We start from the raw sequence: 21,958 nt of genomic DNA, 5'->3' as shown, positions 1-21,958 counted from the left end.
ACATTGAGATAATATATGACAACTACTAGAAATAATAGAACACCATGAAACACATAAGCCAGGAATGGTGTTTATAGCGGATTTTGAAAAGGCAGTTGCTAAACTAGGAATGAATTTTATTTATACATGCCTGGATTTTTTCAATTTCGGTAATTCTCTTATAAAATGGGTAAAAATAATGTATAGCAACACCAGGTGTAAAATAGTAAATAACGTCTACTTCTCAGAGAGTTTTGAATTGTCAAGAGGAGTTAAACAAGGGGGTCCGCTGTCACCATATCTATTCGTTATGGCCATTGAAATGCTAGCTATTAAAATCTGATCCAATAACAACATTAGAGGATTAGAAATCCAAGGCTTAAAAACAAAGGTGTCCATGTATGCCGATGACTCAAGTTTTATATTAAGTCCACAAGCTAGATCCCTGCAATAGCTCATTGAAGATCTAGATAACTTTTCTGTACTCTCTGGACTAAAACCTAATTATGATACGTGTATAATATTACGTATTGGATCCTTAAAAAATACAACTTTTACATTACCCTGCAGTTTACCTATAAATTGGGCTGATGGTGAAGTAGACATACTCGGTATTCATATCATATAATATATAAATAAGCTCTCCACAATGAATTTCAATAGAAAACTTGTAAAAATAGACAAGACCCTGCAACCACGGAGAGGTAAATACCTGTCTATTTATGGAAAAATGTCCCTGATAAACTCCTTAGTCATCTCAGTTTACTCACTTACTTATGGCTCTGCCTGCTCCTGATGATTCATTTTTTAAATCATATGAGCAAAAAAATATTTTGCTTTATCTGGGACGCTAAACCAGACAAAATAAAACGTGCCCATCTATATAATGAATATGAATTGAGTGGGTTGAGATTATTAAATATAAAAGCACTAAACCTCTCTCTTAGAGCTTCACTCATTCAAAAGTTTTATTTGAACCTTAAATGGTTCTCAAGTACATTACTAAGAAAAGCTCATCCATTGTTTAAAAATTGCCTTTATGCCTTTGTGCAGATTGCCATGTCTCATTTTTGATTAATTGAAAATGATACTTTTTTCAAAGTATCTCTCTTTTTCAAACAAGCATTGCAGAGCTGGCTACAATTTCAATTTCATCCCAACTGAAAAGATAGAACAAATATTACGGCTGAACTCAAATATGCTGGTTGATAAAATACCTGCATTTATGGGAAAGATGTTTGAAAAGGGTATTTTGTTATTAAATGATACTGTAAATTGGAATGGTAGAGTTATGTCCTTCATGGAGTTATCAGAATTGTACAGAAAGGTCTGCTCAATCCAAGAATACAACCAATTGATTACAGCATTACCCCAAATATGGAGGCAGGTGGCAGTGGGAGGAGGTAGGGAACTGGTCTGTCTGCCCAATATAAAGGATCAAAACTGGCGGAGGAATTAAAAATAGCATAAATAGGAAAGTATACCAGTTTCATTTGAGGACCAGGATGTTGACAACTGTGCCATACAGATTGCAAAATATTTGGGAGGAGATTTTTGATGTACCGATTATGACTTGATATATAAAACGCAAGATTCAAGACTTCATGCTTTCAGCTAAAATTATTATTTAGAATTCTTGCCAACAACAAAATGTTGAATATTTGGTGCATAAAATCATCGAAACTCTGCAGATTTTGTTGTGAGGATACAGAATCAATAGACCATTTATTTTGGTATTGCCCTCATGTAGCCCGTTTCTGGTCTCAGGTTCAGGAATGGCTGAAAATGCATAGCATTGATCTAAAATTGACCCTAGAGATAGTACTGTTAGGAGATCCAGAGAGATCGGGTCAGTCAATTACTAATACTCTTAGTAAAAGTATTTATCTTCAACTCACAATGTGTGGATTCTATTCGATTAGACAGATTGAAATTGTACGTTAAACATCACAGCATAGTTGAAAGATATGTGTAGGAACCTGAAGTGAGTGGCCAGCAGAGATAGATGGGATGGGCTGAGGGAAGCTGAGGGTTGGTATGTGGAATTGGAGACAAGTGGGAGTGGAGTTGCTGTGTGGGAGATAGAATGATGGTCAAAGATAAGTAATAAATGTTTTGTTTTATTAAATAAAAAGTCAATACAACATAATAAAAAGTACATTTGAATGACACTAAGTGGCAGTGTTTTTACAACGAATGCCGGTTTGCCTGAGGCTGATGCCGTGCAGGTGTTTGTACACATGCATATACACACTCTCATTCAAATAAACACATACAAGAACACACACATTCATGTAATAGTGCCAGACATGCACAAACATATACACTCTGGTTCATAGACACATAATTAAAGCATACAATAGCTGTAGGATCAGCAGAGGCATTCAGGGCAGTTAGATGGACATCAATTTGATTACTTACATTGAGTCTTCCAACACCCCTGGGATAATGTACATTTGCTGAAGCATTATGACAACTCAGCAACAATGGTAGTGTAACGATGCACGCTGAGAGTCGGGAAGCATGTTCAGGGAGTGAATATATTTAAGAAATAAACGAACACACCAAGAACCACAAACAGCACACCAACATGACACAGAAACAATGACGACTGTGGTAAAAGCCAAAGGGAGTTAAATATATAGGGCAGGTAATCAAGGAGGTGATGAAGTCCAGGTGAGTGTCATTATGTGCCTAATACTGGTGACAGGTGTGCGCCCTAATGAGCAGGGGGGGGGGGGGGGGGGGGGGCACACGTGACAGGTAGGGATTAACTGAGCTGGGTTTGGGTCATTGATAAGTCATAGTCTCAACGCAGCCTTATAATGCTGTGAAAAGATCCAGGAACACAAATGATTTGGGTGGATCCCCTCCTCCTAATAATGAGCTTTGTTTCAAGAAGGTATCAAAATTGTCAACAAATGTTATACCCACAGAGCTGCAATAGTCAAGTAGACAGTTACGGAGGGCTAAAAGTCTGCTGAAGTGTTCAATGCCACGATTTAGGGAGCGTACAGGGCCAGATATTATGGGGTGTTTGTTGGTGTTCTTTAAAATATTTCTTCATCTGTTCTGAGCTGCCCTTCATAATGCCATTGAATCCCACATGAACTATGATAGAATCAATTTCCTTATGCAGGTTTAAAATGTTTGGGAGCAGCTTATTTATGTCCTGTTTTTGCTTGGGTTATTCCTATTGCTATACATCAGAACCATTTGAAAAGACAACATGCTCAAGATGAGAGTTTTTCCCCATTCCATCCTTTGTGTAATCTTTTCAGTATGCCTACCCCATTTACGGTGCATGTGTGAGGTAAGTGGCTACATGTGTGGAGGATAGCAGGCTGTCTGATGAGGAAGGGAGGAGAGTATGAGTAGTAGAGGAAGGAGAGGGAAGGTGGAGGGGAGCCGAAGGAACTTTTAACTCTTAGAGCATGGCACAATTCATTACACCGATTGACCTTAAACACAGAGTCAAGCGTTCCATGCGGACATTAATTAAAAACACAATGGCCACCAGGCAGCACAACATTGACCTCACATGGGTCTACATCACCACAATATCATCTTACGTTATTACAGCCACAGGAGCAAAACACACTGTAATGTCCAGTAACACAGGAAAAGAATAACCATAAACTACTGTCATTACACCTGGCAATGACCTCACTTAAAATACACAAGACCTCCCAAATAGTTTGTTAGGAGGTTTATCATTTTGCTTATGAACAAAAGTCATTATGATATACAGTTGAAGTCAGAAGTTTACATTCACCTTAGGCAAATACATTGAAACTCAGTTTTTCACAATTCCTGACATTTAATCCAAGTAAAAAATTCCCTGTCTTAGGTCAGTTAGGATCACCACTTTATTTTAAGAATGTGAAATGTCAGAATAATAGTAGAGATTTATTTCAGCTTTTCTTTTTTTCATCACATTCCCAGTGGGTCAGAAGTTTACACACTCAATTAGTATTTGGTAGCATTGCCTTTAAATTGTTTAACTTGAGTCAAACGTTTCGGGTAGCCTTCCATAAGCTTCCCACAATAAGTTGGGTGATTTTTGGCCCATTCTTTTTGGCCCAAATTTTCTATAGGATTGAGGTCAGGGCTTTGTGATGGCCACTCCAATACCTTGACTTTGTTGTCCTTAAGCCATTTTGCCACAACTTTGGAAGTATGCTTGGGGTCATTGTCCATTTGGAAGACCCATTTGCAACCAAGCTTTAACTTCCTGACTGATGTCTTGAGATGTTGCTTCAATATATCCACATAAATTTCCTGCCTCATGATGCCATCTATTTTTGTGAAGTGCACCAGTCCCTCCTGCAGCAAAGCAACCCCACAACATGATGCTGCCACCCCCGTGCTTCACAGTTGGGATGGTGTTCTTCAGCTTGCAAGCGTCACCCTTTTTCCTCCAAACATAACGATGGTCATTATGGCCACAGTTTTATTTTGTTCCATCAGACCAGAGGACATTTCTCCAAAAAGTAGGATCTTTGTCCCCATGTGCAGTTGCAAACCGTAGTCAGGCTTTTTATGGCGGTTTTGGAGCAGTGGCTTCTTGCTTGCTGAGAGGCCTTTCAGGTTATGTCGATATAGGACTCGTTTTACTGTGGATATAGATACTTTTGTACCTGTTTCCTCCAGCGTCTTCTCTTCACAAGGTCCTTTGCTGTTGTTCTGGGATTGATTCGCACTTTTCGCACCAAAGTACGTTCATCTCTAGGAGACAGAACGCGTCTCCTTACTGAGTGGTATGACGGCTGCGTGGTCCCATGGTGTTTATACTTGCGTACTATTGTTTGTACAGATGAACGTGGTACCTTCAGGCGTTTGGAAATTGCTTCCAAGGATGAACCAGATTTGTGGAGGTCTACAATAGTTTTTCTGAGGTCTTGGCTGATTTCTTTTGATTTTCCCATGATTTCAAGCAAAGAGGCACAGAGTTTGAAGGTAGGCCTTGAAATACATCCACAGGTACACCTCCAATTGACTCAAATTATGTCAATTAGCCTATCAGAAGCTTCTAAAATGATGACATCATTTTCTGGAATTTTCGAAGATGTTTAAATGCACAGTCAACTTAGTATATGTAAACTTCTGACCCACTGGAATTGTGATACATTGAGTTATAAGTTAAATAATCTGTCTGTTGGCCTCCCGGGTGGCGCAGTGGTCTAGAGCACTGCTAGCTGCGCCACCAGAGTCTCTGGGTTCGCGCCCAAGCTCTGTCGCAGCCGGCCGCGACCGGGAGGTCCGTGGGGCGACGCACAATTGGCCTAGCATCGTCCGGGTTAGGGAGGGTTTGGCCGGTAGGGATATCCTTGTCTCATCGCGCTCCAGCGACTCCTGTGGCGGGCCGGGCGCAGTGCGCGCTAACCGAGGGGAGCGGGTGCACGGTGTTTCCTCCGACACATTGGTGCGGCTGGCTTCCGGGTTGGAGGCGCGCTGTGTTAAGAAGCAGTGCGGCTTGGTTGGGTTGTGCTTCGGAGGACGCATGGCTTTCGACCTTCGTCTCTCCCGAGCCCGTACGGGAGTTGTAGTGATGAGACAAGATAGTAATTACTAGCGATTGGATACCACGAAAATTGGGGAGAAAAGGGGATAAAATTAAAATTAAAAATAAAATAAAAAATAATAATAATAATAATCTGTCTGTTTAACAATTGTTGGGAAAATTACTTGTGTCATGCACAAAGTAGATGTCCTAACCTACTTGCCAAAACTATAGTTTGTTAACAAGAAATTTGTGGAGTGGTTGAAAAACAAGTTTTAATGACTCCAACCTAAGTGTATGTAAACTTCCGACTTCAACTGTACTTCCAGCGTAAATGTTGAATTTTACGTATTTGTGATAAAAAAAAAGACAAATATGTATATTGAAATAACATCCCAAATAGTGCACATTTTGTCAAGGACAAGGTCGTCTTTGTCATGTTTGTCTGTGCACCTAATCTCTTGATCTTATGATTCTTGTTTCTGCTATTAACATTAAGTGCTCTGTTGACGCACTTTCAAGCTGTTCCAAAGTATGAGCTACTTCCCCAGCTGTCTGAACCATATTTAAAACACTTGTCTTAAAGTAGTACATGCACATGACTGAGGAGTGATTCCAGGCTCTCCCCTTCCCAAACTGGTTGTTTTTCCCTTCATGTAGACTGTTTCTCCATTGGATAACACCTACATGACTTACATATCCATGGAATATCCAGGGAAGTTGGCTTAGGCCAAGGACAGGGCTTCCCTCAGCGCAATAGACAGCAGAGTTGTAATACAGTATAAGTTATAGGAAATATGCTTACCCAGGTTCTGTCTTTACTCTCAGAAGATTTGCTAGCTAGTTTGACATAATCCAGTAACCCATCTTCATATTGTGCAATTCCTCAAATTAATCATTTTCACATTTTCCTTTTTCACTTTTTTGTTGTGGTCTTTTTCTAAAATATCTTACATTCAAGTCACTGCTTGCTAAATCAAGCTTGAAGGAGGCAAGCAATGCATTTACAAGTTAGTTATGTACTGTATATTTGACATATTATCTGAGTGGTGATAATGATGATATAGTATTTTCCTTTTGTAACACAAGAGATAAACACCCATTGCTAATGGTACAGTAACTTACATGTAAGTGGTGTCTGGCTCCAGGCAGCGAATGATCATGCTGACGGAGGAGGTCAGGAGGTCAGGGATATCCCCAAGCATCACACATGGAGACTTGGCCCCAGACAGGATATCATCCACAAAGCTCAACATTGTCTCTGTATGGGAGGAAAACCCATTCATCAAATAATCACTGACATCATCAGGAGAGGAAATGTCCAACAAACATCACAAATATTCATTCATTGCAACAGCTACCATATTTGAGTAGGCTTTCAAATAACCAGCCAGAAATGGAAATGGAGATGCTTTAACCCACATTAATCAATTCTTCTAAGCCATAGGCTAATATCTAAGGCTTTTACATTCAGTTTGGGGCACATTAGGAACATGTACAGTATGTGTACCGTCAGCCACCAACATAAGGTCTTCACAGATCTTAGCTCAAATAATATGCCATGCTTGTTCTAATTAAGGAGAGGCAGGAAAGGTGTTTTCCCAGCTGGGTTGCATGCATCAAAGGGCATTTGCAATGGGGCTATGCATTTTAGCTCACTGAGAAAGACATTCTCTCAAGTGCACTCTGTATGTCCTCTCTGAATCCTGCTCAACCCGTATGGTTAACAAACTGGTAAAAACATTGGGTTAGGTGCCAGTGAAAACGTCACAGAGAGAAAAAAGACTGTACCAGCTGTCACTGAGAAATTTTTATCTTGCACAGAGGAACGTGGGTTTTAAAACAAAAAGATTCAAATTAAAAGTGACATTGTGAAAGATTTAAGTTCACCATACTGGGACTTATTGCTTGATTGATAATTTCCCATGCCTTCTCTCACACTCCTCTCTCGTTTAGATGGTCCATGTGGTGAATCCAGACGTAATTGGGGACCCGATGTGAAAAACTCTCAGCCATCTTCAGCACCTGTCCGATCCATTAACAATTGGAGTGAAATGTATTGGCTAGAGGGACCAAGTCTGCAAAACTGACTGTAAAACCTCAGAAGGTGAGTCAACCCATAATTCACTTCAAACTTTTTGGCACAGTGATTTCTCCCAGCAATCAAGGAATGCTAATGTAAACAACCACAGCTGAATGACAAGCACTTAACGTTTGCCCTTAAAGGAAAAGCTCTCTCAAACATCATGGTTCTTTAAACGAGTCCATTTTAAAAGTAGTATTGGCAAGATACAGTACTATAATGCACAATGTACTGCAGGAGCATGTTATATTTATTTATATATATATATATATATATATATATATATATATATCTACAGTACCAGTCAAAAGTTTGGACACACCTACTCATTCCAGGGTTTTTCTTTATTTTTACTATTTTCTACATTATAAAATAATAGTGAAGACATCAAAACTATGAAATAACACAAATGGAATCATGTAGTAACCAAAAAAAAAGGTAAACAAATAAAAATATATTTGAGATTTGAGATTCTTCAAAGTAGCCACCTTTTGCCTCGATGACAGCTTTGCAAACTCTTGGCATTCGCTCAACCAGCTTCATGATGTAGTCACCAGGAATGCATTTCATTTTACTGGTGTGCCTTGTTAAGTTAATTTGTGACTCACCACCTGGATTCGGTCTTACGTAGCAAAATTTGAAATTGTGTTTTTTACATTATATAAAAATAGAGATTCAGAGCTACAAAATGGTTTATCATACATTGCATTTGAGGAGCAATGGGAAAGTATTTCTGCTTTGAAATTTTATGAACTTGTAAACTCACTTTTGAGAAAATCGCCTTTGAATGTTTTGCTATCTAGTGAAGAGCATTTCTTTGTCTACACCATTTCAGCATCGTTCACACCCTCACCCTAAGCTTTAGCCCCACTCATCACGTTTCGCTCTAGCAGCGCACACTTGATGCTCTGGCCGATGATTTGTTTACCTCTGGATAACATGAAAACAGCCTAACCAGCTCCGCTGGCAACTTTTTCATTATGACTTTTTGCAGACGTTTACAGACACCAGGCATATTCAACGGGTGTTGTACACACGTCACGTAACGTTAGCTAACGAGCCAGCCAGCCAACGTTAGCTAGTTAAACAATAAAAAGTGCCAAAAATGCCACAGTGCTGGGAGCTAACCAACAATGTTCAATGTTTGCTAGCAAACATTAGGCTCTAACTAGAACAGCACAAGGCTCTGGGAGACGAATAATAACATCAGCAAGGGAGCCAGCCAGCTAACGTTAGCTAGCTAGCTAACAGTACACTTTAGCTTAAGACATATAGCTTGCTAGCTAGGTAAACAATGTACCTAGCTAAGTAAACAAAGTGTAAGTTCACACACGTCACATAACGCGTTAGCTAACAAGTTAGACAGCTAACGTTAGCTAGTCAAACAACAATGAACAGTGCCAACAATGCCACAGTGCTGGGAGCTAACCAACCATGTTCACTGTTAGCGAGCAGGTGTGCGTAATGACGATGGCAGGAGTGCGCAATGCTGGGGAGCCAGGGGGGAGGAGCGGGAGCAGGCGTGACAGAGGCCCATTATCAGCAACCATCAGTCCTGTGTTCCAATGGCACGTTGTGTTAGCTAATCCAAGTTTATCATTTTAAAAGGCTTATTGATCATTAGAAACCCTTTCACAATTATGTTAGCACAGCTGAAAACTGTGTCCTGATTAAAGAAGCAATAAACCTGGCCTTCTTTAGATTGTTGAGTATCTGGAGCATCAGGATTTGTGGGTTGGATTACAGGCTCAAAATGGCCAGAAACAAATAACTTTCTTCTGAAACTCGTCAGTCTATTCTTGTTCTGAGAAATGAAGGCTATTCCATGCGGGAAATTGCCAAGAAACTGAAGATCTCGTACTACTCCCTTCACAGAACAGAGCAAACTGGCTCTAACCACAATAGAGAGAGGAGTGCGAGGCCCCGCTGCACAACTGAGCAAGAGAACAAGTACATTAGTGTCAAGTTTGAGTCCATGTAACTTATTATGCATCTTACTAATCATATTTTTACTCCTGAACTTATTAGACTTGCCATAACAAAGGGATATAATTATTGACTCAAGACATTTCAGGTTTTCATTCTAAATTAATTTGTAAACATTTAAAAAAACATGAATCCACTTTTGACATTACGGGTATTGTGTGTAGGCCAGTGACAGAAACATCTCAATTTAATAAATGTTATATTTAGGCTGTAACACAACCAAATGTGGAAAAAGTCAGACATCCACACCAATTAGATATTGCTTTCTGTAGTCAAGCACAAAGAACTGAATTCCATGGGCCTGTCTGGCCCATGCACATGCACATTTTGTTTTTTGTCCTAGCACTACACTGCTGATTCAAATAATCAAAGCTTGATGATGAGTTCGTTAGTTGAATCAGCTGTGTAGTGCTAGGGCAAAAACCAAAACGTGCACCCAGAGCCCCAGGAACGATTTTTGGAAACCCTGTGTTAGGCTATAGCACACATTCAACCTCCAGAAAAGAACAATACAGTAAGCCTACTCAACAGATGTGTCGTGCCGTGGGCTAAAAATGTATTAATGCGCAATGATGCAATGGTCATTGCCAAAGAACAGGCAGAACCTAATCCGAAATTCTATATATTATCGGAAATAAGAGGTTCTAAGGTATACAACCCTGAAAAAACTGTCTTTAAACACTGAAATTGAGCGCATGAAACCCATTTCAAATTTTCACTCTTTCTGAAAAGTAAGCTAACCGTTCGACACGAGATCATCTCACTTCGCACTGGCAACTTTTTTAATTTCAATTGTGTTATATTTCATTATATTCTTACAATAAAATAGATTTGACTTTACTGTGATAAGGGCACAGCAATATAAGAGTGCCTTGTATTCTATAACAAACAAGGATATCCCATTGCATAACCATAATCACAGTAAAATAGGCTACATTAAACTCAGAATAGGCTATGCTATTCTATTCTTTCGAAAATACAGTTTTTCATTTCCTAATATTTCTTAATACCTGCCGAAAAACAAAACCTGGATTTATTAGACTGTTTAAAATTTACAAAAGGCGTCATTGGCTGCTTCTTGTATATGCCTACTTTATGTCCTGGTGGAGTGTTCTACTAAATAGGCTACACATCTGGCCAACTAGCCTATTTTCTCCTTGTCGATTTCATGTTCTTCTCAATTGGCCAACGAAACAATAAAGGCAATATTGTTCTATTTCTTAGTAATGACAAAGTAGTTCTTAGTATTTTCTTAGCAATGACGAAGCTCTGAGCACAGGCGATTGACAGTTTATTCTCTGATTTGATATAATCACAGATGGAAGTGCATTTTAGTAGTGTTTCACGTCTGTTTAAATATTTTTTTTTTTAAATTGGTACATATTATCAATTATATGATCAATTAATTGAGGAACTCAAAAACAAAAGAAAAATAACTTTTCATTGAGCAGTGTGTAGTACAAGGGGGCTAATGGGCAGTCGAGGGTTGTTGAGTAACGGACTGGACCAATCATCGACAACGGTGCGTGACCTGTCTTTTATTTAATTCAGCGGCAGGTTCATTCTCAGATTTGTTGAAATTGGAATTTAAGACATGTTTTTATGTATTTTAAAAATTAATTCATTTTGTTTTTGGTAGGCTAGGCTACTCTATTATTAAATGAAATAATGGTACATTGAAGAGGAGGACCCTCAAGAGGCCCCTGAGCTGTAGGACTGTGTCTGTGTTGAGATCCATGGCTAACTCAGAATACATTGTGCAAAAAGAGAGGACATAGCGACAGACACAGCTGTACAGTACATAGCTTAATAAAATAAGCAAAACAAGCTCAGATGAATTCCAGGATTTAATTAATCATAGTATACACTGAACAAAAATATTAATGCAACATGCAACAATTTCAAAGATTTTACTGAGTTACAGTTCATAAGGAAATCAGTCAATTTAAATAAATTCATTAGACCCGAATCTATGGATGACTGGAAAAACAGATATGCATCTGTTGGTCACAGATACCTTTAAAGAAAATGTAGGGGCGTGGATCAGAAAATCAGTCAGTATTTGGTGTGACCACCATTTGCCTCATGGAGCACGACAGATATCCTTCGCATAAAGTTGATCAGGCTGTTGATTGTGGCCTGTGGAATGTTGTCCCACTCCTCTTCAATGGCTGTGCAAAGTTGCTGGATATTGGCGGGAACTGGAACACGCTGTCGTACACGTTGATCCAGAGCATCCCAAACATGCTCAATGGGTGACATGTCTGGTGAGTATGCAGGCCATGAAAAAATTGGGACATTTTCAGCTTCCAGGAATAACATGCGACATGGGGGCGTGCATTATTATGCTGAAACGTGAGGTGATGGGGGAAGATGAAAGACACAACAATTCAAATCATCAATAAAATGCAATTGTGTTTGTTGTCCATAGCTTTTGTCTGCCCATATCATATCCCCACCGCCACCATGGAGCACTCTGTTCCCAACATTGACATCAGCAAACTGCTCGCCCACACAACGCCAGTTGAAACCGGGATTCATCTGTGAAGAACACACCTCTCCAGCATGCCAGTGGCCATCAAAAGCTAACATTTATCCACTGAAGTCGGTTACAACGTCGAACTGCAGTAAGGTCAAGATCCTGGTGAGGACGACGAGCATGCAGATGAGCTTCCCTGAGACTGTTTCTGACAGTTTGTGCAGACATTTTTTGATCGTGCAAGCCCACTGTTTCATCAGCTGTCTGGGTGGCTCATCTCAGACCATCCTGCAAGTGAAGAAGCCGGATGTGGAGGCTCTGGGCTGGCATGGTTACACGTGGTCTGCGGTTGTGAGGCCGGTTGGACGTACTACCAAATCCTCTAAAATGATGTTGGTGGCGGCTTATGGTAGTGAAAAAACAAGGACATTTCTAAGTGACCCCAAACCTTTGAACGGTAGTGTATATACAGTACCAGTCAAAAGTTTGGACACACCTACTCATTCAAGGGTTTTTCTTTATTTGTACTATTTTCAACATTGTACAATAATAGTGAAGACATCAAAACTATTAAATATCACATAAGAAATCATGTAGTAACCAAAAAAGTGTCAAACAAATCAAAATATATTTTTGATTTTTCAAAGTATCCACCTGATGACAGCTTTGCACACTCTTGGCATTCTCTCAACCAGCTTCACCTGGAATGCTTTTCCAAAAGTCTTGAAGAAGTTCCCACATAGGCTGAGCATTTGTTGGCTGCTTTTCCTTCACTCAGTCAGGAAGTTAAAGCTTGGTCGCAAATGAGTCTTCCAAATGGACAATGACCTCAAGCATACTTCCAAAGTTGTGGCAAAATGGCTTAAGGACAACAAAGTCAAGGTACTGACCTCAATCCTATAGGACCTCAATCCTATAGAAAATGTGTGTGCAGAACTGAAAAAGCATGTGCGAGCAAGGAGGCCTACAAACCTGACTCAATTACACCAGCTCTGTCAGGAGGAATGGGCCAAAATTCAAACCAACTTATTGTGGGAAGCTTGTGGAAGGCTACCCGAAACGTTTGACCCAAGTTAAACAATTTAAAGGCAATGCTACCAAATACTAATTGAATGTATGTAAACTTCTGACCCACTGGGAATGGGAAATAGCTGAACTAAATCATTCTCTCTACTATTATTCGGACAATTCACATTCTTAAAATAAAGTGGTGATCCTAACTAACCTAAGACAGGGAATTTTTACTAGCATTAATGTCAGGTGTTACGTTCCCCAGTTTCTGTGTTGTGGTTTTGTATGTGTGTTTCAGGATGGCTTCCTGAAATTCCCCCCAAGCAGCTGATTGGTCGGCCACATCGATGATTGGAGAGCTGACCCCGCCCCCTCGTCAGGATACAGCTGTATCCCATTAGACTCCTTCTCCAGCTATATATGCCAGTGTTCTGTTGCTCAGAAGAGAGCTGAGGGTGATATCCTGTGTTGGTTGTTTCTCAGATAGAGCTGATGGTTATGTTCTGTGATTGTTGCTGAGGGTGATAGCCTGTGTTGGTTGTTTCTTAGAAAGAGCGTATTGTTATATCCTGTATTGGTTGTGGCTCAGAGAGAGCTTCTTGTATGTCCTCTGTAGGTTGTTGCGCAGAGGTATAATTTGTTGCCAGTATTTTGTAGCCGGTCCTACTAAGGTATGTCTATGACAAAAGGACTGGTTTTGATTATAGAAAGTGTTTGTATTATTCTGTTTAATTTGTTCCCAGGGGGGAAGGGGAAGGCACCTAGGAAGGGGAAGGCACCTAGGGAGTGCATAGGCAAGAGGCCTGCGGGCATACATAATCCGTAGTATTTACTGTCTATACACACTAGGTAAGACCTGGGCAGACCACCCACTGCATTTTGGCTAGCGCACCAGGTGGTGCTAAGATGGGTAGACAGGTAAGGTAGGAGAGGGGGCTTTGACATTTACTTTCTTTGCTTTGGTTCCGTCCAGCCCCCTTTCCCCAAAATTACCGTGTGACGGAATAAATTCCCTGTAAACGATACCCATCTCTGCCTTTGTCATCCTTGCTCGCACCTACAATCCCATACCTCTTTCACTCCACGGGGAGTTGAGTTGCAGCAGGGTGTTTTGTTCCCTCTTCCTAGAGGCTTACGTAACATCAGGAATTGTGAAAAACAGTTTAAATGTATTTGGCTAAGGTCTAAGTAAACTTCTGACTTCAACTGTATCTTGGCAAAGACTAAACATTTTAGAGAAATGTTTTTTGTGCATTTGGAACATTTCTGGGATAACTTATTTCAGCTCATGAAACATGGGATCAACACTTTACATGTTGCATTTATGTATATATACATTTTGCCATGTTTTATAGTGTTAAATAAGGTTTCTTTGGTACATTGTCGTTGGTGGGCCCTGGGTCAGTTGCACCCTTTGACCCCGCAGCAGCCCTACTTCTGGGTCAACCCATGAATAGATTGATGAAGAAGGATCACGAGAGATGGAGTTTACTTTGGCACATTAGATATCAGTATTATGGTCCTGGAGAATTTTAACAATGTTTTCACTTCTGTAGTGTCACATTTAATCTCCAACTTGGGTCTCAATCATCACCATATTAACATAAACATTGATTCTGCTAAGGTGCAGATTCTGAACTTGACAGTGTCTGCAATTCTTTGATGAAAGTGAGTGATTTTAAAGGGAATGACAGAGAGTGAAAAACCTTAAACCTGTCACACACAGATAATCTTTTGTTCAATAAACAGGTAAAAAATGTAACCTGATAATGATCTAATCCATCGCATAAATTCTAATATCCAAAACGCTAGGAATTTGACCAGTTGTATTAAAACAGCAACTGCTAGGTACCAGCAGATTTGGCAGCTCCGTAAAGACTCAACAAATAACATCTGGATCTTGTCTACTTTGATGAACAGAAGGCAAGAGATGGACAACAACAGTTTCTAAAGAATTGCTTCTTGGCACTTCCCAGTGAAAAATGATTAACAGACTTGTTCTGCAACAGAACGCATTGTCTTTTTCAGAGCAATAGAGGAAATAAAGCCCTATTTGAAGTGGGGTAGGAGGGGGTGTCATTTTTAAAAGTGAAGTTTCTTGGAGAGAGGGAGGAAGAACGCTTCAATCTGCGTAGACTTTCTCACAAAAAAGCCTTTGATAAGAACACTGCCTCTGCCATCTACGTCATAGAACCGCTTGCGATTTATACTGCATTACTTTCGATTATGGCCTTAGAGATGGGATAAATCGTCTGTTCTTGAAATCGGGCAAAAGGGAAAATTTCAATACTGAACCGAAGCTGATAGCACTTGAACTTGTGTGTGTTCCAAAGCTGAATCTGAGATTTGCCAAACTCCAAATATGATGTCCAAAAAGCATTCAAAATGGCAATTACACAGTTGGGTCGCATTACAAAGATGAAACCCAGTTGATTTCTGATTAATGACAATGTATTAATCATACATTTTGGGAGGCATTACATAATGCATAATGTTTTTAGGGTCCCACTTTATGTAAAAGTGATTTGGTTGAGAGGAGAATGAGATGGGGCAAAAAATAACATTTCATGAAGCTCACGAGCTCGGTAGTGATTTTTATTCGCTATGCGCTTCTGCACTCAGTGGTCCCATTCTGTAAACTTGTGTGGCCTGCCACATCGCGGCTGAGCCATTGTTGCTCCTAGACATTTCCACTTCACAATAACAGCACTTACAGTTGACTGGAGCAGCTCTAGCAGGGCAGACATTTTACAAACTGACTTTGGAAAGGTGGCATCCTATGACGGTGCCACGTTGAAAGTCACTGAGCTCTTCTACTGCCAATGTTGATGTTTTGAGATTTCATGGCTGTGTGCTCTGTTTGATACAACAGGAGTGGTTGAAATAGCCAAATCCACTCATTTGAAGGGGTATCCATATACTGTTGTGTAGTGTATGCTTATGATAATCCTTTCAATCCAACAGTTAGAGATAATTGTCTTTCCTCTAGCTCAAAAATTCCTGCCATGCATAGAGCCTCACCACACCACACTTGCATTAATCATGTTTCTGAGTGGCTGCAACAGCAGTCCATACCATTTTCTAATGGTCTCCCTACATGTTAGGATGGCGGGCCTGACATCTGTGTGTTTTTTTCATGACTTTTGTTTGCATGTAACACATGGTTGTTTGATGGTGCGGTCCAACTCCCCCTCTGCTGTGGGGACGCCGTCGTCTCTTGGCTCTCCTAATATCCCTTCTGGACCACAGACTTTCAACTTCATTTGTAAAGTAAATATTTGTCTGGGAATTGAGTGTGGTGTTGCCACTTGTCAGAGCTCAGCTTGACAGTGATTATGAGCTCAAGGGTTGTTTTTGTGGCATTGCTATGTTTGACATCTCTCGCCTCATCAACGTTTGTTGTTTGTTGTGATTACCATTTTGCAGTAAACTAGACCATCAAGACTAAACTTAAATAGACAAAATCAAATGTGTTACATCTGGTCTGGAGCCACAACATGGGTGGCAATAATGGACGGTAGTGGAGTTTCATTGAACCAAGCAGTCTTCAATTTTGTTAAATTATAGGCCTGTACAATTCACCATGTAAAGCTTATTGGAAAGGGCATCCAAAGTCTGAGGACATTAGTTTTCCTGTCTTGAATCTGGGATTAAAGCCACTGTTTACATACTGTAAATTGATATAAAGGTGGCAGTAACCCCGGGTATCGTTCCAGATGTGGCTGAGGCTTCGTGCCACATGGGCATATGCCATCTGGGCCACACTTGAAGGATAGGAAACACAAAATCACTAGACTGGATTTTATAGGAAGGTGAGTTCCTTCCATGCTGTATAGCCAAAGCCAGACACACTTCATTTTCACAAGTTTAATGTATACATTAGATCCATGACCATATGTCATTACACTGTGTGCTTCAGTAAAGACCTTAGCCCCTTGAACTCTGTCTGAGTTTGACCCTACCTAGGTGTGGGGCCAGTTTCTATGCTACTCACAGCTGGACTTTTGATCTCTGGGTATGTGTGGGTCTATGAAGCCGCCTAGAGACTGTGCCAGCTTCTGTGATGCACCTGCCCTGGCACCTGACCTTGCCTAACAGATGAGGTGAGCTCATCGGCCGCCAAAGCGCTCGGTGGAAACATTCATCCCTTTCAGGAGCTCTCCTTGCTCTATTGTCCTGCCAGGGAGGAAGTGTGGCACATGGGTGTGAGTAATCTGTTTACGGATTGGATGTCATGTCCCACTGACCCCTGAATAAACCCTGTCGTTATTGGGTGATCTCAGGGAGTCTGGCCCGTGGGTGATGACTAAAAGCAGACTTCCGATTTAGTCAACTTAAACATCTGGGAGAGGGCTATGATGTCAAGTTGTGTGCCTGAATCCCATTATGTGTAAGATTAGCACACAACCAGCCCCTGTCCAGAGGGCCGGACTACAATCATTAGCTATGATATATTATACAGTATGTATCTAGCTACAATATATGGTCATGTAATCCGAGGCGACGGGAAGCACGAAAGTGACCAGCGTACAGTACAATGTGAGGAACACTCAGTTGCTTTGTGTAAATGAAGGAAACGGTTGTCCAAGTTCTCTTTTGAAAAATGGAAAAAAATCCCCCATACTTTTCTTATGAGTCTTTACAAAATGAGGGATAAGATTATGTAGTCATCTTTTTGAATATTCCATGGAATCTGTTCCGATCTTTCCAGTAAACACTGCATAGAAGCTGTTTTGAATCACATTCAAATCCAGGCCTAACAGAGATGAAGGGTTTAAGTCCACAGTAAGACCAAAAAAAAACTGTCTTCCCTTCCAGTAAGTCTTAGCCCTTGCAATAGCACCTCATCGATCACTTTTTCACAGTCCCACATTTGGACTTGATATAACATTATGTTATTTTGGTTGTAATCGGCCACAACATTTTGATGTCGGGGTTTGAGATGAGCAGTATAGCTTGAATAAACTGGACAGGGAAAGTAAATATCCCCTTTGGATATGGATGAATGACTCTAAAGACTGAGGGCCATATAGCGCAATCAGACATGAGGATCTGTGTAAAGACACATTATGTGAAACGTCAATAACAATATGTATCACTGTGTGGCACTGTATCAACTGGATAACGTGGGATATGCAACAGGTGCAAAACACATCAGATTATTCATCATCAATCTAAAACAGAAAAAAAAATTGATCGATAAAAAACACGGCCATCTGTATATCTCGGTTGATTTGTTCTGTTTTGGTTGGTGGTGCCAAGTAATCAATGTCACTTTCAATTATTACTAAATTTAACCTGTTCACATCAAGACAGGCTAGATGACATTATATTGGAACCAAAATATATTATGCACTTGTATTCAAGTTCAATACTTCATTATACAAATAGACCTATAGAGATGGTTATTTAATCCCGTGCAACATAAGGGTTTTCGCCAAACAAAATGCATACGTTAGAAGTGTAGCTATAAGATTAAATCCTATTACGTTATGGACAGGGTTCTACATAGAACCCAAAAGGGTTCTACCTAGATCCAAAAAGGGTTCTGCCTCAAACCAAAATGGGTTCTTCAAAGGGTTCTCCTATGGGGACAGCCGAAGAAACATTTAATATGTTCTAGATAGATAACACCTGTACAACAGAGAGCACATTTCCAGAGGGAAGAGGCCCAGCAAGGATCTTTGGAGTTATAGTAGGTTCATCTGAAGGTTATTTACCACATGATTTTTGGGGTTTAATCTGACAGGTGACTGAATGCTTAAATCAGAATCACTCGTTACGACAATGTTTCTTTCAAATCCAATTTTATTGGTCACAAACACATGGTTAGCAGATGTTATTACGAGTGTAGCGAAATGCTTATGCTTCTAGATCCGACAGTGCAGCAGTATCTAACAACAAAACCTAATATCTAACAAATTCCACAACAAAACCTAATACACACAATCTAGTAAAGGAATGGGATAAGAATATATAACTATAAAATATATGGATGAGCAGTGACAGAGCGGCTGAGATGCAATAGATTGTGAAGGATACAGTATACATTATATACATATGAGATGAGTAATGCGAGATATGTAAACATTCTTAAAGTGGCATTATTATTAAAGTGACTTGTGTTCCGTTTATTAAAGTGGCTAATGGTATCAAGTTGGTAGGTAGGCAGCTGCCTCTCTGTGCTAGTGGTGGCTATTTAACAATCTGATGACCTTGAGATAGAAGCTGTTTTTCAATCTCTCTGTCCCAGCTTTGATGCACCTTTACTGACCTCGCCTTCTGGATGGAAGCGGGGTGAACAGGCAGTGCCTCGGGTGGTTATTGTCCTTGATGATCTTTTTTGCCTTCCTGTGACATCGGGTGCTGTAGATGTCCTGTAGATGTAGGAGACCGCAACACCCTCTGGAAAGCCTTGCAGTTGTGAGAAGGTGCAGTTGCCGTACCAAGCAGTGATAAAACCCGACAGGATACTCTCAATTGTGCATCTGTAAAAGTTAGTGAGAGTTTTTGGTGACAAGCCACATTTTTTTCAGCCTTCTGAGGTTGAAGAGGTGCTGTTGCGCCTTCTTCAACACACTGTCTGTATGCGTGAACATTTCAGTTTGTCGGTGATATGTACACTGAGGAACTTAATAAAACTTTCCACCTTCTCCATTGAGTGAGAGGTTATCTTCCTGACACCACACTCCGAGGGCCCTCACCTCCTCCCTGTAGGCTGCCTCGTCGTTGTTGGTAATCAAGCCTACCACTGTTGTGTCGTCTGCAAACTTGATGATTGAGTTGGAGGTGTGCATGGCCACGCAGTCGTGGGTGAACAGGGAGTACAGGAGAGGGCTGAGAATGCACCCTTGTGGGGCCCCAGTGTTGAGGATCAGTGGAGTGGAGATACCTTCACCACCTGGGGGCGGCCCGTCAGGAAGTTCAGGACCCAGTTGCACAGGGCGGGGTCGAGACCCAGGGTCTCAAGCTTAATGACGAGTTTGGAGGGTACTATGGTGTTGAATGCTGAGCTGTAGACAATGAACAGCATTCTTACATAGGTATTCCTCTTGTCCAGATGGGATAGCGCACTGTGCAATGTGATGGCGATTGCATCGTCTGTGGACCTATTGGGGCGGTAAGCAAATTGAAATGGGTCTAGGGTGACAGGTAGGGTGGAGGTGAAATGCTCCTTGACTAGTCTCTCTAAGCACTTCATGATGACAGAAGTGAGTGCTATGGGGCGATAGCCATTTAGTTCAGTTACCTTAGCTTTCTTGGGATCAGGGACAATGGTGGTCATCTTGAAGCATTTGGGGACAGCATACCGGGATAGGGATTGATTGAATATGTGCATAAACAAACCAGTCAGCTGGTCTGCGCATGCTCTGAGGATGTGGCTAGGGCGGCAGCATTGCGAGGGTTAACACGTTTAAATGTTTTACTGACGTCGGCCACGGAGAAGGAGAGGCCACAGTCCTTGGTAGCGAGCCGCGTCGGTGGCACTGTATTGTCCTCAAAGTGAGAAAAGTAGTTGTTTAATTTGTCTGGAAGCAAGACGTCGATGTCCACGACAGGGCTGGTTTTATTTTTGTAATCCTTGATTGTCTGTAGACCCTGCCACATACGTCTCGTGTTTAAGCTGTTGAATGGCGACTCCACTTTGTCTCCATACTGACACTTTGCTTGTTTGATTGCCTTACGGAGGGAATAACTACACGGTTTGTATTCAGTCATATTTCCAGTGGCCTTGCCATGATTAAATGCAGTGGTACGTGATTTCTGCCATCATTCCACGGTTTCTGGTTAGGGAAGGTTTTAATAGTCACAGTGGGTACAACATCTTCTATACACTTCCTTATAAACTCGCTCACCGAGTCAGCATATACGTCACTGTTATTATCTGAGGCTACCCGGAACATATCCGAGTCCACATGATCAAAGCAATCTTGAATCGTGGAATCCGATTGGTCAGACCAGCGTTGGATAGACCTAGGTCAGATTTGCCAAAAGGAGGGCGGGGGAGGGCCTTGTATGCATCGCGGAAGTTAGAGTAGCAATGGTTGAGCATGTTACTCGCTCGAGTACCGCAATCAATATGCTGATAGAATTTAGGTAGCCTTGTTCTAAAATTAGCTTTGTTAAAATCCCCAGCTACAATAAATGCAGCCTCAGGATATATGGTTTCCAGTTTGCATAAAGTCCAGTGAAGTTCCTTGATGGCCGTCTTGGTATTCGCTTGCGGGGGCATATACACGACTGTGACAATAACCGAGGAGTGTTCTCTTGGGAGATAATACGGTCGGCATTTCATTGTGAGGAATTCTAGGTCAGGTGAACAAATGGACTTGAGTTCCTGTATGTTACAATTACACCATGAGTCGTTAATCATGAAACATACCCTTCTTCTTACCAGAGAGATGTTTATTCCTGTTGGTGCGATGCACTGAAAATCCCATTGTCTGTATGGACTCCGACAGCATGTCCCCAGCTAGCCATGTTTCCGTGAAACAGAGTATGTTACAATCCCGGATATCTCTGGAAAGCAACTGTTACCCTGATTTCGTCGACTTTGTTAACTAGGGACTGGACATTAGCGAGTAATATACTCGGAAGCGGTGCTTGGTGTGCGCGCATCTGAAGCCTCATTAGAAGACTGCTCCGTCACCTTCTCCTCCGGCGGCGTTGTTTTGGGTCGGCCTCTGGAATCAGTTCAAATGCCCTTGGAGGTGCACACAAAGGATCCGCTTTGGGAAAGTCGTTGTCCTGGTCGTAGTGCAGGTAAGTTGACGTCTCTCTGATGTCCAATAGTTCTTCCCGATTGTATGTAATAACACAAGATTTTCTGGGCTAACAAAATAAGAAATAAGAAATTTAAAAAAATACTGCACAGTTTCCTAAGGACTAGAAGCGAAGCTGCCATCTCTATCAGCGC

At 41.0% G+C, this 21,958-nt stretch overlaps 1 protein-coding gene across 1 annotated transcript in view; it reads right to left on the bottom strand.

Annotated features, from left to right (window-relative positions):
• LOC120056310 (astrotactin-1-like) overlaps nt 1–21,958 on the bottom strand; it is a 247,741-nt gene that overhangs the window by 15,234 nt on the left and 210,549 nt on the right. The window contains exon 20 of the mRNA XM_039004549.1: nt 6,608–6,743. Coding sequence (XP_038860477.1) covers nt 6,608–6,743 — 136 coding nt within the window. The remainder of the gene's footprint in view (nt 1–6,607; nt 6,744–21,958) is intronic.

Source organism: Salvelinus namaycush, chromosome 11, assembly GCF_016432855.1.
Source record: "Salvelinus namaycush isolate Seneca chromosome 11, SaNama_1.0, whole genome shotgun sequence".
Taxonomy (NCBI): Eukaryota; Metazoa; Chordata; class Actinopteri; order Salmoniformes; family Salmonidae; genus Salvelinus; species Salvelinus namaycush.
This window is presented reverse-complemented; position numbering and strand designations above follow the sequence as displayed.